We start from the raw sequence: 26,819 nt of genomic DNA, 5'->3' as shown, positions 1-26,819 counted from the left end.
ACATACACAGAATTCATCAGGCTAGAATTAAACAGGACGTCATCCAAAAACTGAAGAAAGAAAAGTGTTTAGAACAAAAGCCTCCCAGTCAGGAGTCGCAAACTCAACAAATCTTTAACTATAAAATGGCTTTATTAAACTAATTCTTGCGTTGTTGCACACCAAGTTACTGCACTTCAAAGCTACAGTCAGCCAAGAGTAAAACAGCCATGTTTACACTGTATGCCCTTGAGTCAAATCTGAATAATGGTTAATAATGTGCTACCAGAAAGTAAAATAGAAGGACACATTGTGAAAAAAAAACCCCAATCTTCTTTGTCGATGTCTTTTTGTCTGTTTGTAATTGGAATTGTTTTATTCAAGACTTTTGTGGAGATTTTTAAAGTCAGACCACATTTAGTTTTAGTTTTGATCGAAGAAAGGTTTTAATATCATTTTTACCTGGTTTTCGCCATTAAAAATAGCAGTGGTGTTAATTTACACAAAACCAAACATGTTTGTAATTGTTCATTTTTTTCATTTGTATTTTGTGTATTTATAACATTTTGTGTGTGTACAGTATAAAAAATGTTTTTAATTTCCAACCTATTTTGGGTTCATTTTAAGCCAGCCATATAGTACTTTTTAAACAATAGTTGGGTTAAATAAAACTGCCCAGCAGGTTGGGCAAGAATTTAACCCATCTGCTGGGTTTGTCCATTTTCAACCCAACTTGGGTTGTTTTTAACCCAGCATGCTTTAGAGTGTATGAGACCCTCACTTCAATCAGTCTTTACGGTCCTTGCAATCTCTACATAAATCTGACCCCAAAATACACACATGCCCACGCCACAGTACTGTTGCCGTCCTGCATCCAGACATCCTGTTACACACGCCAATGACCCCCTAGCATCTGCCCGAATGCCCTCGAGCTCGACTCCGAAAGACCCAGAAGAGCCAAAGCCAACGCCCTCGACTCTTCTACAGCGACCGGATTGGTGGCGTCCACCCAGGAGTCTGACCTCTTGCACCGCAGAGGCTTCCAGAAATGAGGTAACAAGGCCCAACGAGACAATAAGGACGCATGTTGTCATCAAACAATTGTTTGCAATAGACCAGTAAGAGGCAGGAAAATTCATAGACACTGGGACAACTTTTAAAAAAATCTCAAACTAAATTGTCTGCAGTGGCATACAATGGTTTGTTTTTTGGCTGGTGGGTTTTAGCTGTAAGTAAAGGACACAAGTTAGCCTGTCGCCTGAAGAGCAGCCAGGCATACGCAGTGACCCTAGGCAGATATCAGGCCAAACGCCACGGGCAGTGTGCTCAGCTGATAAGGTCACTTTGCGGCGCTCCAGTACAACAGAACATGATTTGGCTTTTAAGGAACGTCCTTTGTGTGGAGTTGCTGGTGGTCCAGGCTTACCTAATCACAGACAGGCCTCGGGTTAAGATTGAACTTTACCATGATTACAGTCAGAGTTGTATGAGATGCACCTGGTCGAAGATCTCTTCGCCGCAGTGAGGTATTTTTAAGCCAAACAAGAAATTAGCATCACCCCGTTCCCTCAACAAAAACCCTGTAGGATTTTTCCATTGGCTTTTGGATTATTGCAGAAAATAAGCTCTGTGACCAACAAAAGTTTGTGATTCTTACCCCCGGTTTCACAGACAAGTCTTAAGCTACTAAAATGCAAGTTTGAGCTGTTGTAACTGAAATGAACTTGCTCTGGCATACCTTAAAATATGTCAGTGCCATTGTTTTGTCTCAAGATGCACACCATTAATGTTTTTTTCTTCCCTAAGGAACGTTTATAAAAGCTGCTTAAATGTCCTAACTGAATTTTGAAGCCTAAATACATTGTGCAGAAGAAAAAAACTAAAAAATAGGCTATAAGCAATCTACACCACGGTCGCATGACTTCACCACCATCACTAACCTTTTCAGTCTTTATTTAACGTCTAACATTTTCCCTGACAGTTTGAGTTAGAATAGTTTGCATGAACGCAGTTATAAACAATGAGGCTGTGAAAGCAGACAAGTGAGTATGAGTTTAACTGTTCGACATTTTATGTCCTCGACAACCTCTGTAGTCGCATTTAGACACTTATTAGCAACTGCCTTTCTCAAGACAAGTAAAAGCTTTATAAAACTCACAAGGGATTATTACCGATGCATTTTATGCCATTGAATAAAAACATGAAAATATCTTGAGCTTGTGTTCACCACAGACCTTTCAATCAAAAACCCATTCAAAAACTCAGTGACTTCAGGAGGATGGAACCAGAAGTGCTAAAATGCTCATTTCCAGGTTTTGGCCTACAAAAATACATCATCCCTGCAGCACCCTATAGCTTTACATGTCAACTTTTCAACACCAGATGCTCAGTTAAAGGTTAAGTGAATGCAAAAACTGAGTGCACTACAGTGGCCATGTTATACATTTTAACATTTAATAGCGAAAACTATGCGACAATTACAATGTCCTCATTGTTCGTGAGGGATTATTTCACTATTTGCTTACGTAATTGTTCATGGACACTGTAATGGAAAATCTGACGTGATATTTCAAAATGACACAAATTGAAACATTATTTTCAGAGGGTTCTTCTGAGGCCCTCATAGAGATGTTTTTTGGGAAAATTTACCCTGTGGTTAATGCAGGCTGTGTGGGAAGCAGACGTGCTAAAGCAAAGAGAAATTATTAAATGAAGGGATGTGTGTGTGTGAGTGGAAAAAAGGTTTAATGTCTTTGTGGCTCTGCTATGAAAGAAACAGGAAGAGATCTGATATATATTTTGGTCATTGGACCAACAAGAGCATGCATATATTTCACTCTAAAAAAAAAAAAAAAAAAAAATGCTGGGTTAAAAACAACCCAAGTTGGGTTGAAAATGGACAAACCCAGTGGTTGGGTTAAATGTTACTATATGGCTGGCTTAAAATGAACCCAAAATAGGTTGGAAATTAAAAATCAGACATAATTACTAGAGGAAACAATAATAATCAAAAGGTGAACAATTATTAATAAGCAATTTAATACATGTTTATTGTTTAATTATTATTAAACTTAATAATAAATGTTAATTTCCAACATTTGGGTTGATTTTAAGCAAGCAAAATTTTTAAACAATAGTTGAGTTGAATAAAACTACCCAACCGCTGGGTTTGTCCATTTTCAACCCAACTTGGGCATTTTTTAGAGTGTTTAGGAGGCTTTGTAAATAGTCATTTAGTGGAAGTTTAGTGGATGAAAGTAAGCCAGTTAAGCTAAAGTCACAGCAGTGAACCTTTTATTCCTTATCATTATCCTTCTTTGACATATAATGCTTGAAGAGACTTCCTTTTTTTATGGTCTACACTGACGTTTAACAAAACAACAGTCGCCGTGTCAGTGCACACACTGAGGCTCAGGTCACGTACGCCAAAACCACTCTCTTTCAGATTGCTGTAGACCAGGATTCTGCATAAAGATAGGTTATCCGCACCGAAGCGCCCTCGCTGTGGTCTGTGGCTTTGCCAGAGTCTGTGGGGTTGCCGGGCAAATCTACAGCTATCAGACCACGAGGCCTGTGGTGGTTAACTAGAGATAAATGAACCGCTCACCACACCCCTCGCTGAAAAGCCACACACTGCTGCCTGTCACCTGAGGTGATGATGGTCTGTGTAGAGAGTAAAGGTGAAACTATAAGTGTAATCCTTGTTTGTTGTGTCTTCAGGACACCTTTTTAAAAAATATATTAGTAATATGATGTGGCTGAATCCATTGCGGAGTCCTTTCGCTCTATAGAATCAAACTATGTTTAATTTATCATTTAAAATGATGTTGATTCAATTTCCCGCAATACCTACTGTACGTAACAGGATGTGACCGCATGTCCTGCAGTGAATTATGATCTAATTTGTGTCCGTGCTGTCGTAAATCAATTTGCACTTTCTGAAAATGTCCTCTTTTAGATGAGAAAATGTTAAGAGCAGCAGTCGAAGCCAAGACTCGCATTCTTGCCACTTTGTTGCTTGGGAGTAACTGTGTTTTTCTTGGGTTTTCTGGCTCGCCCTCTCTCTCTCTCCAGCTTCCATTTCTCCTTAAAGTGAACAGCAGAAGACCGTTACAGAATACCAAGAAAAGAAGCGGCGGGGGAAAAAAAAGAGAATGTTTTGTAATTCAAAACTGCTCTTAGAGAGCCAGATTAAAACAAGAGAGGAGACTCATATGGCAGTTCTCCTGTATCTCTCACAAATGAAAAAAATGGTTACACATCAGGAGCCAGCAGCTGAAGTCATGTATTTTACAGCCATTACTTGTCCTGTTTTATTTGTGATCTTGTTAAAGAGGTTTAAGTAATAATTTTACTTCTGGTGTATTATTAGATAATTAAAAGATTAGTAATTATTTTTTTATTACATGTAAATTTGTTTAAAAAAAACAAACAATTTCCTCAGTTTAGGAAAACTGGCACACAGTTGTAATTAAGTTACTTTTTATTGTACTATTTTAATGTTTATGATCTGTCCTCTGAATTATAAGTCAAAGGCCTAGAGTCTTGCACCAGTTTTGTAAATAAAAAGTGATTGTCTAATAGCTTGAGGAAAGGGGCATTCACAGAAATCCCACTATGAACCATCACATTTTTTTAGGAAGTTCTGATAGTTGCATGTGTTTCACTGATGCTGTCTTTATGTGCTTTTGGTATACAGCCTTAATGATGATAATGGATCAAGCAGGTTGCATATTATATAATTTAATGACACATAGGCGACAGTTGTTTTTTGAGCAAGTTGTTAAAATTGTTCATAACCGAGCACACCAAATGTGCAGTGACCCCTAAAACATATAAATACTGTTCATAGTGCACTCAGGTCAGAGACACAGAGGTTTCTACAGCAGCATGTGCTGCACTGAGAGGCTTTTCAACTGTAGTTTATTACAGCTGATGTCTTGTCTTCTGCCAGGTATTAAAACAGCGTGGTGCAGCCTACGCTGCATTGCGGTCACATTAAGAGGTCCTGTGGCGAGCAGGGCAGCGCTAGACTCTCATTAACTTCAGCGGGATTTCAGTGATGCTGAACCCGCCCCGGTCTCACTCGCTCGCGCTGTGCGAGCGCAATTAACTTCGAGTTCGATTCGCTCCAAACTCGACCTGGAACGCATTATTCGATCGTTAAAAACGAAGTTTACTGTTGGTTCTAATTGTTCCGTGTGAAAAAGAGCCACTGGGGAAGATTTCTCACAGTGAGAAGTTCTGCTTTCAGCTCCGTCAGTCCTTCATCGGCCACTCGTTGCAATAAACTCACATCGGGCATTTAACAGTTCCACAGAATTCGATTACAAGGTGATAATAAATACATCTTTTGATGATCAAAACAGAGGCTGAATTATATTCTCTGTAGCTGTTCATTTTACACGTCTACTGCAGGTGTCATCATAATTATGGGTGAAAGTAATTATTTAGACTTAATCAACATTTAAAACGCCAGAAGAGTTACAAAAACGACACGACAATATTGGGTTGTATACGAGAATATTTTCGAATGGTTGCAGAACTGTTTATGCGAGTCATTTTATGTTGTAATAAATGCAGATAATTGTTTGTGATATATATATGAAATACCCAATATAATACGTTTTTGTTATAGCAAGACTAATATTTTTAATTAGGCTGTTTTTGTTGAAAATGCTTTTTTGATTTTGCTCACGTTAAATCACTTAATTCCCCAGTTCAAATTTCACTGTATTAAGAAAAATTGAAATTTAAGTCATTGTCGTTATAAACATTTAGGTAAAATACATTGGATTTATTCAGCTCATTACATTTTTCTTTCTTCAATAATAATAATTGTCAAATAATTGCGCAACATTGCTTTATTTTTTATTATTAATTTCCATATATATTACACAATATATTAAAAGTGAGAAATGCATTGATTTCAAATTCAGTTTGTCAAGTTGCACTGAAGGGAATTTATTTTAGAATATCATAATTATGATAATAAAAATCATGTAATCCATTCTGAAATACGAATTGTTATTTTTAGGTTCGTTAAATTTGTGTTTAATTAAAATAACTCATTCAGCTGTTGGTCTCAGGTCATTTGTTAAGCTTTGCTATTCGTTAAAGTGTTCAGAAACGTTTTAAAACACTATATTAGTAGGCTATACTTAAACTAACGAAATCAATGTTGGTCAATAACGAAGGATAAAACAAATTAATAAAATAATCAATTTATAGGCTACGGAAATGCATTATTAGTGCTAAATTAATGCAAAAGATTTTTCTTTTTCACACAGCAAAGCTATTGTTTGATGTAGTTTCACACCGCACAATGAGATTTGTAAGTTGAATAAAATATTTAGAAATGCTAAATAGTTTTTTTTTTTTGGGATCAGTTATCAGTTTAATATATTTTAAAGAATATCTGGTAGGTGGGTAAAAAGGAAAATAAAATTCCAACAATAAAGTGCGAGACGCTTATTTAATAAACTATTATGCCATCATCGCGTATGAGCATCTATAACCTACAACATTATTTGGCCAAACAACAGAAACAAAATTCTTCAAAGTGTTATTTATTTGATCATTATTAATCAACATATATATATATTTTTCCATTTAATTTCCCGAAGTTTTAATATACATGAATAAAAAAGTAGGCTAAATGTATAAATAAATACAAGAGACGGTGCTTGACTGCCTGCCTCTGAAAATGAAACACTATCCGTGTGTCTATCGGCCATTAAATTATTTCTATTTTATTTGATCAAAAACGTTTAAAAGGTTACAAAAAATAATCATTATAAGCTATATTAACAATAACTATATATACAATAATGTCAAAAATTCGACCCTGCGGATTTTATTTTAATTATAAGTGAAGATTTGCCAGAGTCAGGCATACATTTTCTCTGTATCACATCAGGAAATTATTAGTATTTTTGGGAAATTAGAAATCCACAGAAATATTTTATCATTATTTTGTAAACTGAATTAGAAATGTAGTAACAGGTAGAAGTTTTCCTTACAGACCTGGATGAGGACACAATAGAGCAGAAGACTTTGTGAAATATGAGAAAATGTTCGTAATTTCTATCAGTGTTTATGCATTTGTAATCACTATTTTATATCTCATGTGTGGCTCTGTGTATGGATCAGTCATTGCAAATATGGCTATATCTAACTCCACTGCTTAAGCTCAAGTCTAAAGAGATGTAGCTAATCTATTTGGACCATCGGGGCTAAACTTAGCAATGCAATCTTATTTTATTTAAAACAACTATGTAATCTGATGCTGCACCTTTGGGACGGTTTCCTGTATTGGAAGGTGGTGATGATGCATCTTCTTGTATTATTGATGGGCTGTTGGTGCTTGTTTGTGCCGTTTCAGAAGTAATAGAATCTGAAGGATGGCACGAGACACCGGCTCTCTGCGGGACACCGGCTGAACGGGATCATCATACCTCGTGGCACCGCCTATCCACTTCTACTCACCATGTAGACAGCAAGGACTATAAAAGCTTCCCTTGCCTTTTCTGATTCTTCTGCCTTTAAATTTCGTAACTTGACCATACCCCACAAAAATGAGTTGGGAAGGTCCTAAAGCTGTGCTTTTTCCACAGAAAAGTGTGTTTCAACAACGTTCGAAACAACGTTCCAACAACCAAAAAGTTCTAAGAATTTAGCGCTAAATGTGTATTCTTGTGAACAAATTGCCTTCGCGTGAGGAGGTAACCATAGCAACAGCTGATCGATAGTTGTCTATAGCGGACGGACGCAAACAACATAGCCTACTCTCATATTAACCGCGTTATTTTAGATTAACACATCACAAATATATCACAAAAAAATCTGACGTGTTTTGTTTAAAACGTGTAAAATATCCTGACAGTTAGACAACTGCGCTAGGGGCGCCAAAAGACAATTTGGGTTACGCAAGCCGAACCTTAGCGCCCAGAAAATTACAGACAGAAAGTCTTGATAAAATGTCGACCCCCCCCTGAAACTCGCTGAATAATTCGCGCGCTGATCATCAGTCGGCTGCTGCGGGCAAGATAGAACTCGTGGAATTTCTCGCACTTTTGCTCGTGTTCTATTTGAGTTCTCTCTTCTTTTTTTTTATCCGTCTATCCCTGTGTGTACCGTCTGGCTTGGTGTTCAGTAATCCGCGCAGTCCATGATTTTCCCACAGCCCTGCTAATGCCCCAAAGCTGCAGCTGCCACACCGGCCGGCCGCGGAGCGCCACACGCTGCCAGTTGCTACATTGATCAATAATTTACCAGCTCGACGCCTCCCCGACCCGCTACCCCGGTGCAGCTTCGGGTCGACTGAGGCGACAACAGATATTTACTCACGCGGAGAGGACGTTTACTCTCCCGTGCTTTTAAATGCAGCAGTAAGCTTTAGACAACAAGCAAGATCCCTTCGGTGCGTCTACGGATTAGACTGTCGCAATGTGCACTACTCGTGTTGGTGACTGACTGCGACGGCATTTGAGGACGCCTCTCGCTTTCATCTGTCCGGGAACAGCGGGGGTCCCGTTATGGTGCGGACAGAGGGAGATGCAGTCAAGACAAACAGGAACTGACTTCAGGACATAAAGACGACGAAAAATCACTCACATTCACGCAGACGAGCAGTTCTGCGTACACCGGCGCGCGCGGAGAATTTCCACCGAGCTTGTGAATTCCCCGGTCGGTGCTGACAGGGAGGCTCCATCGCTCGGCCGATGACAGCAGGAGAAACGTATTATAGACGGAACAGTTCGCATTATAGCCTACGAGCGGTGGCCGGGGACGTCGATAATCCATCGCTCCGTAAAGTGCCAGAGAAAGCTTTACTTTTACAGACGTAACAAACTCCGGGAAACAGCCCGACTTGTTGAGTTCTTTTTTCGCTTCCGGTATCACCGAAGAAACCGACTGGTGCACCCGCTCCCTCTCCTCTTTTTTTGGACGCTGAAGGTTTTAAAGAAAAATGGGCTTTTGAGGAGAGCTGGCAAATTACCCTGAACTACAATGGTACGTGCTATGAGAATCAATATCTTTCCCACTGTTTTCAGAAATCTTCGCCAACAGATTTCAAATGTCAAAGAGCTGCTTAGAAATTTAACAACTTTGTCGCTCAATGATAAATATATACTTTTTCGCTTCTCTTTTATACTATGTGCAGTTAATAGGCGATATATTATAAAAAATATTGTTATGTAGCTGTTTGGAAAGTGCTGTGAAATACCAAAAACACTCTATTTTTTTTTCTCTCATGTCAGCAGTTAAGTAGTAATTATTATAATAATAATATGTATATAAATATAAATGTCTCCTCTAAATCAGTGTAATAGGTAATTTAATTTATTGATTGTCATAAGTTTTTATTATTATTATTATTATTATTATTATTATTATTGATATTTTGTATTTTTTTTAAAGCTTTAGGGTAATTTTGGTGTACTTGAATGTTAATGCTTATTAAAAAAAGGCATAATCTCTCCAAAATCAACATCTGAACTGAAGCAGACAACGTCTAAATCCACATGCTCAATTCCACATTATATTTGGAAAAAACTATCTGGCCTAATTAAACTGTTTTTAAAGAGGATTTTATTGTTTATGGAGACATTGAAGACCAATTATCTGTAGTAGCAAAAAGTTTATTTATTTATTAATTCATAAAAGTTGAACTGTCTTGCGGGAGAGTTTATTCGGAGAGTTTTTATTTTATATTAGGCTGGTGTTGTGATGTACCTGCTCAAGATAACCTACCACACTGTAAAAAAGAATTGTTGGTTTAACATAAAGTAAGTTGCCATAAAAATTTGAGTTCATTAAAATTAAAAATTTGAGTTAATCCAATGAAGGTGATTGGTTTAATCAACAGAAACTCAAAATATTATGTTATCTGAACCACATTATCTAAGTTGATTTGACAAAAGAAAACATGTCGTGATAACAAATCATGAAAATATTTTTTTCCAGTGCAGTTATAAGTTTAAAAAACACATGTAGTAAATCTCATGAGCCAGAAGAAGACTGCTGAGATGTACTATCACAGTAATGTAATGAAAACAGGATGATCTTTTGAGCCAGGGTAGGTTGTCTTGAGAGAGATTTTCAGTCACAGCTGCACAACAAAAAAATAGCATTATTCACGTTAAAAGATATACTGGCTCAGTTATGTATGAAATACGATAGAGAAAACGATACTTGTGATCATTTCTTCTTATCTACAGTGTCTTTCACAGGTGTGAGATAGAAACCGAAGTGTGTTCAGACGAGTTTAACTTCATTTCCAGTTATTTGTTAGTTTAGGATTCGTACGCTCTAGTAATTGTGTCTGAATAAATATTTGCACAGCAAGCACATTAGGCTGTGTTTAGATAGGGAATTCTGTGCTTTAAGTCAGTCCTTAACTGTGAGATTGACAGGCCTTTGCAGGCTGAAGGGGTTGGATCTGAATATGAAACGCCACATTTGCCTGCAGCGAGCATTTTTTCATCATGACAAATCTTTTCAAAGCGATGAACATCTTCTTCAGCCAAGCACACCTGTGAGATCTACGCAATCAAAGAAATGCAAAAAGCTGTTCTCCATGAACCAGGTCAAGCACTCGAGTCAGATTAAAGCGTCTGGATGGCGCGCACAGATGTTTAAATGCATTTCGCAAACCTGCCCCAAATCCCATTCACCGAACTTAGTTATGGAGGCTCGGCTCAGGCTGTGAATTCCAGAACCGTCTTTTCTAGATCGACTGGTTGTCCGGATGCCAGGGTTGCCATGGATGCAGTGGCCTGCAGTGATTGGTGGACTGCTGCATGAACTTGTTTCTGGGTGTAAACTTCTCATGGGAGGACGTTTTGTGTTTGTGGCATCTGTGTTGGCACATGAGATGCCATAATGCAAAGCCACCTACACAGACATTTATTCAGCCCATTAACAGTGATGAACATGTGCAAACGAACACTGAAACACCACTGCACACCTGCACACACAAATGCTCACGATCTCTCGCAAACTTGAACTCCTAGTGAACGTGTGCGTGTGTAGATGCACCTGGAGCGCTCGCAGAGGTCCTCACGAGCACGTTACGGACAAGACAAGTCGTGAAAGTGGAGATCAGAGGTGCCGGGTGCAAACTGGGTTTGGCGTGAGATGGAAAGCTCATGTCAAAACCCCAAACAGAGCTTTAATAATTAGCAGCCTGTCGTTCATTCCAGATTCTCTCCATCCCTCTCTTTCTCCTTCTGCTATTGCCTCTGAGATGCTGGTGTGAAAAATCACATTTTTCCAACAGTTCTCCCCGAGGTGCTACTGGCAGACACACAGAGAAAGGACGCTTCATCCTTTTATATAGCACTCGTTCTCTCGTTCCTCCTTCTTTCTCCTCTTCTTTTTTTTTTTTTTTGCTCTCTCCATCTCTCTTTGATGCGGTTGCCATAGAGGACAGGTTTATATGCGGGCTGATTTGGCTCAGTACTGCCAGCTAGTAAATCATAATGATAAAAACAATGGTGCTAATAGTAATTGCTGTGTCGTTTGGAGACAAACAAAAGACAAAGAAAAAGGGGTGAAAAAAAAGGAAAAATCAGTGGGACCTGTGCTGATTGTTCTCGGGCCAGCTGGTTTTTGAATGTGTGGAGGACAGCCAGGTGTGTGTGTGAGCGGGAATATTCTGCGTAAAGTTAGCAGATACATATGTGAATGAATTACTGCATTGTTGTGAATGTGAATTAATGTTCTTGTCTTATGTAATTTCGTGAAAAAGCTAAGGTTTTTTATTAAGCAGGGGTTCCAAACCCCTCATTTCGGCTTGTTGGGGAAAGATGTGCTATTACTGTTTTATAAGGTTCTATGAAGCCTTAAAGTGTTAGTTCACCCAAAAATGAAAATTCTGTCATTAATGACTCACCCTCATGTCATTCCACACCTGTAAGACCTTCATTCATCTTCAGAACACAAATTAAGATATTTTTGATGAAATCTAAGAGAGATTTGTGTCCCTCCATTGACAGCTACGCAACTGAAATTTTGACACCTCAAAAAGTTCATAAAAAGATGGTAAAACTAATCCATATGAATTGAGCGGATTAATCCAAATTTTCTGAAGAGACTCGCTTTGTATGACGTACGGATTGAATTTAGGCTTTCATTCACATTTAAACATTCATCAACTCAAACATCAGTTGTGGTAAACAGAAGCTCAATGTTTGCTTGACGTGTGTAAGAACCAATGAGGTTCTTTCTCTGGTGTTACGTAGCACGTTTGAGCTTCCTCAAGAGGTTGGCTCTCGTGCGTAAAGCAGGTTTGGTTGAACTTCTGTTTATGTTCACTGATCAATGTTTATATGTGAGTAAAAGTCTAAATTAAATCTCTTCATCATATGAAGCAATCAAGTCTCTTCAGAAAATTTGGACTAAACCGCTCAATTCATATGGATAAGTTTTACCATCTTTTTATGAACTTTTTGAGGAGTCAAAGTTTCATTTGAGTAGCTGTCAGTGGAGGGACAGAAAGCTCTCTGATTTCATCAAAAATATCTTAATTTGTGTTCTGAAGATGAACGAAGGTCTTACGGGTGTGGAACGACATGAGAGTGAATAATAAATGACAGAATTTTCATTTTTGGGTGAGCTAACCCTTTAAAGTTAAAGTGTGTCATTTTTAATCTGTTTTTCAAACAACATTGGCTCAACCAATGACATGAGTTTGGGGGCAGGACTACCAGTTTGTCCGAACAATAATCACTGAGGGTTTGAAAGTGGTTTGAAACAGTCATTAATTTTGCAGTTCTGTTTGGCGCTGAAATTATACACTTTGTTCTAAAACTCCAGCCCACAAAAGTGTGTATGTGTGAGAGAGAGAAACTTCAGATTTCAGGAATTTAACCACTTAAGCATTCCACTAAACCACAAACGTATTGCCATATGCCTCCAACCCATATACACCTCTCTCTCTCTCACCCCCATATATGGAGGAAACCCCCTCATTTGATTCCGTTATTCCCACCAATTAAACATTTTAAACAAAGAGCTCTATTTATCGGTGAGAGCGAGGAAACTTGTCGTAATTAACACATTTACATACATCTCCATTGACTCCAATTAGGTCAGAGGCTCCCAGAGCCGCTTTGAAATGTCCCTCTTTTCTCTGTGTGCTTCGCCTCTAAAATGTTAATTAAGAAGAGTCTTGAGATTCTGGCTGAGGGCTGGCCATATGGACCCTGCATATGCTCCATATGCATACAGCCCATATATAATTAATACATCGCCACAGAAAAAAAGGCTTTTGGAGGCGAAGACGAGGCTGAAGGTTCCTCCTCTCAAAATGAGGATAATAGTGAAATTCAGAGAGTTCCTCCAGGTGCAAACATAGACTTCTGTTCTCCATCTGTGGACAAGACAAATGAACGGATGATCTCATCACCGCGAAATACGGCCGAGTTGAGTTTGTTCAGCTGGTTTGTGCGGCCTGGCCTCGCCGATGGCTTTGATTTGATGGTTTATCTTAAAGAGTTGAGAATCAAGTCAATCAAATTAAGAGAAATCGAATGAGCAAGTGGAAGATTTCCCATTTTCTGCTTCAGTTCAGGGCGATGGGAGCTGTTGGAAAGAGCACATGGTGAAATCTGATTTCCTGGAACATGAGAGTAATCAATACCCTGAAACTAAACAAAAGTAAACACTTGAGTCAATCAATACCTAAAATCCGCATAAAGAAATCCAACCGAGAACATTCAGAGTTTATATCAGCCATTTTGACATTTTTAAACCTTCCAATTGCATCAAGGGTAGAACTTTTTTCTAGACCTTTGGGCTTTTGGTTAATGTTCTTTGAGCGACAGTCTTTTTTTTTTCCACTCACCTGCTATTCACTGCTCCATAAAACGCTCCTTCCCACAACTTTCACTCTTCGGCTCTTCTGTTTTCAACCAATTTCTCAGAGCAGCGAGAGCTTGCCTCTGAATTATGTGTGCTTTTTAATCGTTCTCTTTAATTACGAAAATGCATGTTTATGTTCTAATAAAGCCAATCAGCAATTGTTCCCTGCTTGAATGAGATTTTAGCGCGCTGTAGCTAAGACCCTATAAAAGTGAGGGAAAATTGGGAAAGCTAACGTTTCATTGGGTGGATATGAATAGGCTTTGTTATTCACCACTGCCCGAGTCTAGTGCCAATGCCTGGGACTTATTATGAGCAAACTGTGTGTGCGTATGTGCTGGAATGGATGTTGATATGTATTTATGCACACAAACGTGCATTTGTGGTTAAAGTTTATTGTTCATATTTGAACATTATTAGTGTGTGTGTGTGTTTGTGGGTGTAGATGGTGGATAGTTGTTGAATGAGGTCCTGGTTGGCTCACTGGAAACCTGGTGTGGTTTGTGAAATTCTGAGTTTCAGTCTTTCAAATGGTTGCTTTTCTTTTCTTTTCTTTTTCATGGAGATGTAGGTGAGGTATGCACCACTTTATACTGTAGAGACTGCTTTAAAAAAAAAAATGCAATAAATTTCCATGCATTTAATACAAAAGTTCATTAACAAAATGCTCCAAACATACTATTTATCATTTTTTACACATTTAATCATATACTCCTATTGATAATTGTATAAGACTCAAGAGCAAGCGTATATATGTAATGTTTTAACTGTCTTACCTAATGCATCCAAATGCATTGCTTTGCATGAAACACATCATATGTCATAATAATAATAATCATATGCAGTCACCATCAACAATGTCAGCGCCAACTTGACAAGCTTTGGGAAGTTGGGCCGAAATCCAGTAGCGAGTGCCTTCAGAAATCTTCTCAGTACAGGCTAGTTGAGATTTGATAGGATGGTTGCATATTAAAATTGATATTACTGTATTAAATTTTTTACATACTTTGAGCTACCATTTATTACTAAATGTTTATGCTTTAATGCTTAGTGATTTCAGAAGATTGAGATGATTCAGATGATTTTTCAAAGTCATAAATGAAACAAAGATTATTAGAGAATGTTTTACAAGAAAATATTGTTTTAGTCTTTCAGTTTTAATTCACTGTTACTTCCCATAATTATTTTTGATTTGCAAAAATCCAATGGTTTCAGAGTAAAGCCTAAACCATTATATTTCAGTGTTCATAAAGAAAAGGATGAAGTTGCCTGTAGCTACTGGTATAGAGTCATATTTTCCTTTTGTGTCTAGTAATTAAAGTTTGAATCTGGGATAGGGAAAATGATCCTAAACCAGCAGTTATGGAAGCTGTTCTGGATCAATCAGAGTTCCCTATTAATATCTATATGCAGAAAATACACACATAATTCCTGTGACCAGGAAGGCTAAGCCTTATGAAGGCTCCACCTATGTTAATTGTGCTGCTGTCTGTTTGATGTACAAACATGAGAGACTGGTTTATTCAAGGATTGAACACAAATGGAACATGGAGAAGCAATAAGAGTTAGAGACCATGTAATTGATTGAGGTATGTTCCACGTTCCAAGTTTCATGTTTCAGGCTTTGTGATGCAGCTCTTTGTCAGATTTATCTGTAATTTTTTTTTTTTTTTTTTGTATGACCCTGTGACTAAATTTGCTCTATCCATGTTTTGTGTTAATTACAGGCCACAGAATCGTATCTGGTGCATGAAGGTCCCCATCGAGCCCCGGGCATCTCGGAGTGTTTCCTAGTGCCTGAATCCTACAGGGTACAAGCAGTTTTCCTCTTTGTGTCTGTGCCGTTGTTCATTTTATTTGTTTCATTTTTTTTTTATTTATTTTTTTTATATAAAATGCCTGAAACATGATGAACTGACCTTTGATTTCTTTCTCATGGCTGATGTAATTAATCTGCTTTCAGGCCAGACTGAGTTGGACTTCAGATTGTGATAAGATGAGTTGGAATCAGTTAAGCAAACTGTCAAACTTTGATAGAGCAGAGATATAATCTATACACTCTTAAAAATAAAGATTCTTTACTGGCATTGATGGTTCCGTTAAGAACCTTTAACATCCATGGAATCTTTCAGTTCCACAAAAGGTTCTTTATAATGGAAAAAGGTTTTTTGGATTATTAAAATGTTCTTTATACTAAGAAAAATGGTTCTTTTAAGTACTATTTACTGAAAGGTTCTTTGGGAAACCCAAAATGGTTCTTGTATCTTCTGTTTCCTTTTGGAACCTTTATTTTTAAGAGCGTAATGCATTTGATTTTTTTCACTAGCCTGTGAAGCATCTGAAAAGAGAACGGTGTACGTATGCATCATAAATCTCATCGGTCGTTTATGATTTCATGTGCTGCGTTTATATGGTAAGATGGTGGTTAGCGTTGAGAGGAATGCCGAGTTTATGTGGAGAAGCAGCTGCAGGAATTATCTACATAAAATATCATCGGGATTATTTAACTGCCAGCCACGAGGGAAGGGTAAAAAGCAAAGTGTGTGTGTTTGTGTTGGGCTAAAACCACACACACCAACTATATCGCTTACATATGGTTCTCTTATGTGAGTTTTAATGGAAGTTTTAGCTGCTGCAACCGCAAACCGACGGTGGATCTGCTTAACAAAGAACTGGGTGTGTGTGCGTGTGCGTGCATGTATGTATTTGTATGTGTGTGAAAGTATGCATGCGCTGAAAGCAGAATTGTTTTCATGCTATTTTGTAGAGTAATGGCTGCGAGATCTGTGTGAAGCACGAAGACTGTGGTTTTGGATTTGTGCCTTTCGATGTTGTAATGCCAACCTTTGTGCCCTTTCTCTGACCTCGCTCTTAACTCTTAATGTCAGTGTTTTTCTTGTTGTTGTTGTTGTTATATTGGCTGTTTTGCAGATGCATTTTATCCTATTAAAAACATACTGTGTAGGATCTCGGAAAGTCATATAGGTTTATGGGTTGCCTCTAACTGTATTTAGACTTATAACCTTATTTAGCTGTTCTTTTCCATTAGGCCAAGGAGAATGAACAGCATCTATAAAAACAAAACTGAGTGAAAACTGTTTATGTGCTCATTGCATCTCAAGCAAGTCTGACATTATCAGACTAAAGGCCAAAGTATACTTCGCTTTTTATGTATACACGAGGGTCAGCGTACAGTGCGTGTGGCGCGAATTTCATCATCAGAAGAGTATGTGTGTTCTGTACGTGCACTACTGGATTTTTGTAACCGCGCATACTATGTACGCGCAGGTCGCACATGCGCACTTAAATTTTTTGCAGTAATTAGTTTATCCACAAGGTGGCAACCGTGTCCTGGGGGTGTCGATTCACAAGGTAGCTGAAGAAAACCTGCATAAACAGAACAGACTGGAACACATGCAAGCTACAGCGACAATCTAGACTTTTATATATGAGAGACTGTGCGAAGTGATTAGAAAGTACCCTCATTTGTACAACTCTAGCGTGAAAGAATACAAAGATATTTACATGGGTTGTAACTCGTACTCGTATGTATCCTTTCATGCTAGAGTTGTATAAATGAGGGTACTTTCTAACCTCTTCGCACAATCTGTTGTCTATATAGGCCTCTATTGTCGCTGTAGCTTGCATGTGTTCTGGTCTGTTCTGTTTATGCAGTTTATCTTTGACTACCTTGTGAATTGATGTCCCCAGGGCAGGGTTGCCTCCTAGGATAAAGCAATTACTGCAAGAAAATTTTAATGCGCATGTGCGTACAAAGTACGCCCAGTTACAAAAATCCGGCGGTGCGTGTACTCTTCTGATGACAAAATTCGTGTCACGCGCACTGTACGCTGACCCTCGTATAAGTATACTTTGGCCTTAAGGGCACGTTTACACAACAACGATGTACGGAAATGTTTGTGTTTTTTTGCGTACAGGTGACAACGTTGTCAAAATGATCCCCGTTCACACGGATCCGCGAAAACAATTAAAAAGGCTGTATTCTGCTGCCAGGCCAGTAGATGGTGATGTTACTTTGTAAAGAAACACTACTCACCTATAGTCTGAACACATAATATGTATGTGCATGACATCACCGTTTTCACAAATTCCGTTCGTGTAGTTTACACAGAGACGATAACGGTATTATTTTCAAAAACTTGCACTTTGAAAGTTTGCATTTTCAGGCCCCCAAAATGCTGCTGTTGTGTAAATGAACAACCAAAATGCATAAAAAGTTTTCCATTTTTAGTTGAAAGCGGTGTCGTGTATACGGCCCCTAAGTCTGTTAAAATTCAGAATGGATTATGGAGATTTGAAATTTCTTGTATTTATAGAAAATATTTCTCTTCTTTGTGTCAAAAAACAACAGATTGGCCAAATCCGTTCTCTCAGCCTGCAGTGGTAATTTCTAAAACCACTGGTTACCTAAAACTCCATGGTCTGTTTTCCCAGATGTTGATTAAACTTTGTGCTGGATTAAGCTTGTAGTCCTGGATTAAATTGTGCAGTAATTGGTAAGTCTCCTTTGTGGTGTTGTCTTAAGCGGTCTATGAGAAAGCAGTCCTAATAAAAGAGCAAGCTAATCTGCCTCTTAAAGTTTGACAGCAGAGGCACAGCAGAGTTTCACGGTTGGAGAAGGTGCAAGATAAGCATAGTTGAGCGTGCTGCTAGGCAGCCTGGGCGCTGTGGTTTGCCACAAAACAGATGTGTATTTAGGAGACCACCCTGCAATACTGTGATGCAGGACTGGGGCCTATAGATGAGTCATAGAAGAAGAGAGTTGGGAGAGAGAGGGGTTACTTGCCTTCCATTACCTGATTACAGTAAAGAGGCAGTAGTATTGCATGGAGAAAAAAGTATTGCATACCATATTGCAAAAGTTTAAGAGGCCATTGACTCAAAGAATGCAGTCAGTCCTGCTGTCATTGATTCCAGATTTACTTGGAACTGCCCTGATTCCTAAAGGCTTTTTTTTAAGTATTTTCTAAGGTTTAAGCTATGCTTAATTTTAGAGTCATTGACACATTTTCAATGGCCAATGGCAAAACCAATATTTTAAAGAGCAAGGTGAGTGATATATGTGCACTTTTATATGAAAACTAAAGATCAAACAAAATTACTCACCATATTTACTGAAGATTCATCAAGAAAAAAAGAATATGTTTAGTAATTATTCATTGACAAGGCTGGTGAAAGATTTTGGAGATGAAATAAGTGTAAAATACCACTCAGTATTGATCTATAATAAATTATAACGTGTACCAATAGTAGGCTAAATATGTTTTGGGAACTGCTGTTATGGCAAAATAGCTTTAATAGCATTTCATGGATGTATTTACCCAACTTGTGTATTTAATTTTTCCTACTACTAATGAATAGCAGGCTTTCTTTTGCAAAGTTGTAGAGAATGAGCAAGTTCTTCAGTTTTTTCTTAGATAAAGTGGAGAGAGCGAAAGGGGAGAGCAAGAAGGAGAGAAAAGTTTTTTTTTTTTCTTCCTAAAGTTTGAGCTTTCACTTTCTGCCTTCGAGGCGGGGTTAGCGGCGAGAGCAGCATGGAGTAGGCGAAAGGGGGACGGCGAGCAATTGCAATGCAGCAACGCGGCGAACTTCCACTCAACTTCAAAACGCGATTCATTTCCCGCCTCTGAGATAACTATGTACTCTCCGTACTGCTTGACACAGGTAAAATGCATTCATTTAATTAATCAGTCGTGTGTGTGTGTGTTCGGATGCTGCATTGTAGAACTGTTGCCGTGACTTGTCTTCTCTGTTGCTGCTCAATAAATGCATTTATTAAGTTATGCACTGCGCTTTTTAAAACATTATTTTCGTCCGCGCGTTTATTTGCAGCTCCCAGCTCGCGCGCGGTACAGTTTCTGAACTCTTCTCGTGCGTTTCATTGCACATGGGATCGAAGAGAAAATGGCGCTTCTCCCAAATCTATTTTATATAAAAGGAGATGGGCTTGACCAGAGAGGAAGCGCGACTGGTATAGTAACAGCTCGAATTGTACATGTCAAACCATAAAACGTTATGGTTAAATTTCTTTAAGCCGTTTTCCCCAAGCTGTGCTGTTTCGGGAGTTGACCCGACGGTGCGTCCAACCGCTCCCGTACATGAACTTCTCCGCGCCGGAGTTCAGAGACACGAAGTGACATTGATCTACCTGTCCTGAGTGAGAAATGTTTCCAAAATCTGTTAAATATGCATTTCAGGGGTGTGTTTTGTTCTCCTGTGATCGTTTAGTAGGTTCCTTTTATTGTAGATTATAAGAAGTATAAAGTTAAAACGGGTTTTTCTTATAATGCTAAGAGACTGTTCCCTATGCAAGAACGTTATGCAATGGGCTGTTACATTAATATATATCTTATTATTTGGTATTTTAAAAATCTGTTTTGTAGACTACTTCACCATATTGATTCCTAATTTATGAACCTTTTTTCTTATGAAGCGAGCATATGCACACTGACCTAGGCTATTTTTATACATTAAGATCTTGTTGTTTGTAAAACATAACAAAACATTAACATAGTGATAAACGTACTTTTAGGATTAGCCTACAATTAAATTATTCCGTTAAAAAGTTCTCTGTCTGTTGTAGGTCGAGGATCAATCCGAGCAATTCATCCTGACTTGACGGCTGACTTAATTTACTGTCACCAATCTTTGAAAAATATTATTCACTATTACCCAATACTTGTTGAAATGTCAGACTTTTGCAGTTACAAAATATTGCATTAAACTGTCTAAGATCACAACAAAAACTTTGCTTTGATTTGTTCTTTGTCTAAAGCTGGTTGTAACTCGCTTTAATTGTTGGCCACAGAAAAATATACAATCCTTACAAATATTAAGCAGTGTTTATTATGCTAAAAAAAAACCTGTATTTGAATACAAATGTCCGTTTTTGAATTCATAGCCTATCCCTAACGGCCTACACTTGAAGCCTTTTTGCACAAAGCAGTAGGCCTTAGAAGAAGCATTTGTGTTCTTCAAAGATATGTGCATTTCAATAAATAATTCAACAGTAAATTGAAAATGTATTTGCAGTCGTGTGCCATATAAGCGCGTAGGGGCTTGTTTGTGCTTCACGCTGCTTGAAGGACTGCGGCGGCTGGAATCTCGTCCATCTCGGAGAGACTCCCTCGCGCAGTCTGGCCCGGGTTTGTGGCAGTCGCTCTTTCTGGCTCTTAAATATTCCTGTATAGCAGACATTCGACAGGTCTTTAAAATGACTTTCCTTTTGGCTGAGACAATTGAATTCTCTATAGCCAATAGGCGTACCTAAACTTATTCTCACTCGTTCTTATTTCTTTCATTCTTTTAGGCTATTTCTTTCATTTTTAGCGGATTTTGCTATTGGCTTCAATTTCTTGGCTGCAAATAGACCTTTCTCTTTTTCCCCACACCACACGACAGACTGGGTCACGCCAAACTGTCGGTGAATCCAAGACGTGTCTAAAATAGCCTAAATCTCTCATTGTGCATAGTTGACGGCTCTTGTTTTTGTGGCGAATAATTGTTTCCTTGCTTGTTACGTTTTTAAAGCAAATGTCAAATTATGCCTCTTTTTGCCAATGTAAAAGAGGCCTGAACGGCAAGCAGTATGTCTATTATTTCTAAAGAAGCATTTGTGTTCTTCAAAAGATATCTGTATTTTTATTTAGTAATAGGCCTACTAAAGAAAATGGAAAATGTGTTTGGAGTGCCATATTGGCCAATACGCGAATAAGCGCTGCTTTGCGTCGCGCGCGGCCTATCAGTTCAATCGTGCGCATTCGACTCTAATTAGTTGGCTCTTGATATTTATGTATGGTGTGACAAGAACAACACGTTTAATAATTATTTATTCATTTTTACTTAGCCAGCATTTCCGCAACCGTCGTTTCATTAGGTTTGAATATTTCAATATTTGCTTTGCACTATGCAGTCGGCGAAAAGGGCGATAGAGATCCAGTTAAGAGAGAAAAGTAAACAGTAGGGTCAGTAGCAAATAATGCCCGAGATAAAAAGGATTAATCTAGTTTAAAACACATGGTAAGTTCTGGAAAAAAGTGTTTTTTTTTATTCATGTAGGCCTACAACATTTTCAAAAAAAAAAAAAAGTATCAAGGGACAATATGTTATACAGCATAGACAACATAAAATATGTTATAAATACAAATATTTAAAGGTTACTGTGCTTTACCTGAACTGTTGCCCATTCAAGGTCAAATTATGTGATTTTCATGTGGGTCTTCTCTGTTTTATGGTTTTGTTGTCATATGACAACAAAATGGCTACACACTGACTTTGATTTGGCAGACATCATTTTTGAAGATATTAATAGCCTAATATTTTCAAACAAAATTGTAGGTACTGATTTTTTAAGGAAATAATGATATGCCAAATTACTGTAGTTTATTTTTGCACAAGACATTTTTACTATTAGCATATATCATGTATTTTTTTGATGGTCCGTTTGTTTGGAAAAGCATTTTCTCTCAGGAGTTTATTATATTTTCATTTGAATTATGTGTTCTTTGTATTATGTAAGCATGTTTTTCTTTTCTTAATTGTAAAAAAGTGTCTCAGATGTGTGTATAGAGTGCATATGCGAGCAATAAAGGCCACGGCTTACGGGTAAAGCTTTATCACACCTCTGATTTACTGCGTCCTCGGCTCAAGTCTTTCAGCCTGTGTTGGCATTATCTCGACTGTGATTTTGATCGCGGCGATAAAAGAGTCTTCAAACCTGCAATCGCGCCACGTAGTGCGTGTGTGTGTGTGTGTTAAAAGGAATCCCTCCTTTGTCTCTTGTGGCTGATTCAGATTGCAGGCTGGATAAATCTTGCGGCAGGCAACGTTTACGTGGAGTCAAAACTTGGGTGAGGTTTGGCGGTTTATGGGACGTTTATGTGCCTTCAGAAGATGGAGACGAGAGGGAGGGTGCGGTGTGTCTGCGTAATGCATGGTAATTCCACCAGCGTGGATGTTCTCGATCCCCATGATCCCCTCTCACTCTGTCCAGACGTTTGTTTTGTCGTCTTTCTTATTTAATTACGGTTAATTATTAAAACAAACGAGGACGCGTACGGCGCGGCAACAAATGTAAACAATAACTAATGAATTATTAACGCTGATAAAAGGTTTTCTGGAATGGACGGAACAGGTGGGGAATCTCAAGCTTCCTACGTAATGGAGGTTAAGCATGGGTTGCCAAATGTGTCGCGGTGCGTTTGGGGAGTCTAAGGGCCTCAGTTGGAGCTTTGCACATATCTCAGGACAAGTGGTTAGCATTACGTTTTAATGTATTTGTCCCAGCGAGTATCTCGGATTTGAGGACATTGGGGGTTTAGCCCTGAGTCATGGTAATTTCCTAAAGTTTGATATTTCTGTATATTTATTTTTACATATGTATCAGGAGAGACAGATATTGGTATTTTATGTGGATCTAGGGTCATTATCATCTTAATAAACCACAGTTAACAATATAATAGGTTCAGGCATAAATGCATTGTCAAATTATGGAATCATTTGTTCACAGAGCATATGAGAACAAGGCTTATACTTATTCAAAGTCTTGACTGTTTCTTCTTAAATTGTGTCCATCTCTGCATTATTTTTAAAAGTGAGTCTCTGTTTATGTAATCTAATATACAGAATTTAGAAACAAATAAAAATCAGCCGATCTGCAAACATATGCTTCATTGTCTTGTCCCACTTCAGTTCTCCGCCATGTTTTTTGATGGATATCTATATTATATTGTTTATATTGTGGATATCTATTGTTTAACGGCATAATTTACATTTCGAATGCGTCCCTGCTCAACACAACATGCACAGTCGTTCTAACACAAATCTCTTTAATGGAGCAATTTCTATTTCACATAACCCAGTCATTTCCTATTCCACTCTGTTAACTGACTGTTAACTAACGTAAATGTTTTAATTTATCTTTCTTGCTTTGTTTTATCAGTCATTTGCTCTTATTTACTGGGATCAGATGGGTGATTGGTATGCACTGCATGAGTGATTTGATTTTGACCAAACAGACAATTAATCTTACATGTGCTGTTGGATTGTTTTCTTCACCTGGACTGAAGTGCTTTTGCCAGGCCTCACTATTCACTCTTGATAGGTATTGCAGCTTTTCTAAACAGGGCAATTTAACGATAATGACAAATGCTGTTTTCTTGCCCCGTCTACCTTTATTGACTTTCCCCTCTCAGTAAGGGTCTTTTTGGGACATGACTGTGAGGGAGGAGGAGATTGCGTCAAAACAAGAACATCAACTGCTCTTTCCTCCAGTTTCTTGCTCAGCCTGGAAGGGAAATCAATGAAACGGGAGGCTGTAACTGGGAGAAAGTGTATGGGAAATGCAGAAAATACTTTCAGAAAACAGGAGAGAACAGGTTGGGACCGAGGCAGCAGCCCTGGGGAACACAATTTGATCTCCATCAGGTCATTTCTATATGGAAAAAACATATACTCTTAAAAAACAAAAAAGTCGAGCTATAAAATGTCATACTCAATAAAATGCATGACTGTAAACACTTGTGCGCCCCAAGGCTGCTGCCTTAGCATTCCTGGTGTTCATCTGAACGTGTTCTTGATTACACTGAAGCAAATAAATCATCAGATGTACTGATCAAGCCATAGCAAATCAGCAGCAGTACTGTCACATCAAAAAAACGAGTTTACTTCATGAACATCAACAACATTAAGAGGTCTTTGTCTCTTTTCAGGTGTCTAGTTCTAATCAGAATACAGATTGTTAATAGTTTCAGTTTCATAATGCATAAATCATTTTAAAAAGATGCAATGGTGTTTCTCCCTCACAGCCCAGCATGACCCTGCTGCAGTTCTGCTGGCATAACATGTTTGGTGTGGTAACAATATGCAAAGTTACTTTATATTTATGTTCCTGGCAGACACAGTCTTACCAAATCGTCTTAGAAGAAAATACATATCCTGTGTTTTAGCTGGCAGCTGAAGACGCAGCTCAAGTGCTACGATGAAACCTCAGGTTCTAAAAAGAACAAACATGTCATATGTTTTATAGTAGAAATAAGTCTTTACACGCTTACAAATGAAGGTTCTTTATTGGCATCTATGGTTCCATGGAACCTTTCAATTGCAAAAGTTCTTCTCACTAAGAAAAAAATGGTTATTTTAAAGGGTTAGTTCACCCAAAAATGAAAATTCTGTCATTTATTTCTCACCCTCATATCGTTGCACACCCGTAAGACCTTCGTTCATCTTCAGAACACAAATGAAGATATTTTTGATAAAATCCGATGGCTCAGTGAGGCCTCCATTGACAGCAAGATAATTAACACTTTCAGATGCCCAGAAAGCTACTAAAGATATTTAAAACAGTTCAACCCTAATGTTACAAAGCAACGAGAATATTGTTTTTGCGCCAAAAAAACTAAATAACGACTTTATTCAACAATATCTAGTGATGGGTGATTTCAAAACACTGCTTCATGAAGCTTCAAGCTTTACGAATCTTTTTTTTCGAATCAGTGGTTCGGAGCGCGTATCAAACTGCCAAAGTCACGTGAACTATTGAAATTTCGAAACACTTATGATGCAATGAAGCCTCGTTTACTGAAATCACGTGATTTTGGCGCTCTGAACCACTGATTCAAAACAAACGATTCATAAAGCTTCGAAGCTTCATGAAGCAGTGTTTTGAAATCGCCCATCACTAGATATTGTTAAAGTCGTTATTTTGTTATTTTTGGCACGCAGAAAGTATTCTCGTCACTTTTATAATATTAAAGTTGAACCACTGTAGTCACATGAACTGTTTTAAATATGTTTTTAGTACCTTTCTGGGCATTGAAAAAGAAAATGATCTTGCTGGCTGGATTTCTTCAATAATCAATGACTGAATTTTCATTTTTGGGTGAACTAACCCTTTAAGAACTGTTCCATCAAAGGTCCTTCAATGGCATTGCTGTGAAAAAAAAAAAAAAGAAAAGAAGAAACTTTATTTTGTACGCAGTGTATGGACAGATTAGATCTACTCTTGCATGGACACCAGGATGATAGTTACTCATCTACTTTCTCTCAGATTCTCTCGGTCTCTCTGTCTGTGCTTTACTTTTCAATCTTTGTTCCTACATCTCCATCATCCATCTCATTATTAACCATCAGCTGTAGTTCAGCTGTTGTCATGGAGACCAGCGCACACATACAGTATGCGCACGCAACACCAAACACACTTTGCTCATTATTTTCCTCATAATCACTTCACTTATAGCACAAGTGTGTAACAATGCCGTCTTTCACAGCGGTGACCGCACTCTTGAATATGTCTTCTCTCTTGTTGCTCATTTAAAGAGAACTAACGTTCTGACCCAGTGCTGTTATAATCCACTAAAGTTGTGTGCCTTTTATTGGCCAGAAATAACTAAGTTCCATCGAAAGGTCATGGAATCCATATTGAGGCCAGCACAAGCATATGGTTTTCCTGCTTTTATGCTAGACCGACCTTTTTTCTTTACTGTTCAGAATTTAACTTTAGGGTGAAAGACCTCAAGGTGAGTAAACATGCATGCCTTGAGTCCAGGCTATTAAAAATAGTTTGGCTGCCTCTCGCACATAGAATGAATAAAGACCAGTGTTGGGGAAAGTTACTTTTAAAAGTAATGCTTTACAATATTGCGTTACTCCCTAAAAAAGTAACTGAGTTACTTAGTTACTTTTTTACGGAAAGTAACGCGTTATGTTACTTTTGCATTACTTTTTTCACTTTGGCTGGGCTTTCTTGTTTGTTTTTAATAACAAAAATATCACATAAATGTTCTATTTTTGGCAAATGTAAAGGCCCTTTCACACCAAAAGTGAAATGGTAAGCCTCGGGCCGAAGGAAATTCAGATTCACGTCTGTACAGTAGAGGGCGCCGCTCAAAAAAACTCTTAACTGTGCTGCCATTCCTTCGCAGAAGAAAAGGACGCAGGAGAACAAAGTTCAA

At 38.1% G+C, this 26,819-nt stretch overlaps 1 protein-coding gene and 1 long non-coding RNA gene across 13 annotated transcripts in view; one reads left to right on the top strand and one right to left on the bottom strand.

Moving 5' to 3' along the window:
* The window catches only part of LOC125271884, a 32,767-nt gene extending 24,045 nt beyond the window's left edge, over positions 1–8,722 (bottom strand). The window contains exon 1 of the long non-coding RNA XR_007185734.1: positions 8,596–8,722. This is a non-coding gene — a long non-coding RNA (uncharacterized LOC125271884). The remainder of the gene's footprint in view (positions 1–8,595) is intronic.
* The window catches only part of LOC125271881 (nuclear factor 1 X-type), a 110,590-nt gene continuing 91,788 nt past the window's right edge, over positions 8,018–26,819 (top strand). For 10 of the 12 annotated variants that reach the window (XM_048196186.1, XM_048196187.1, XM_048196185.1 and 7 more), the window contains exons 1-2: positions 8,023–8,994; positions 15,576–15,659. In XM_048196186.1, coding sequence (XP_048052143.1) covers positions 8,992–8,994; positions 15,576–15,659 — 87 coding nt within the window. In that variant the 5' untranslated portion in view covers positions 8,023–8,991. Of the gene's footprint in view, positions 8,995–15,575; positions 15,660–17,675; positions 19,534–26,819 lie in introns of those variants that run through there. The other 2 variants (XM_048196184.1, XM_048196176.1) reach the window with 2 other exon arrangements.

The sequence above is a fragment of the Megalobrama amblycephala genome, linkage group LG7, assembly GCF_018812025.1.
Source record: "Megalobrama amblycephala isolate DHTTF-2021 linkage group LG7, ASM1881202v1, whole genome shotgun sequence".
In the NCBI taxonomy this organism is placed as follows: domain Eukaryota; kingdom Metazoa; phylum Chordata; class Actinopteri; order Cypriniformes; family Xenocyprididae; genus Megalobrama; species Megalobrama amblycephala.
The sequence above is the reverse complement of the archived record's forward strand: the minus strand, read 5'-3'. Positions and strand labels throughout refer to the sequence as shown.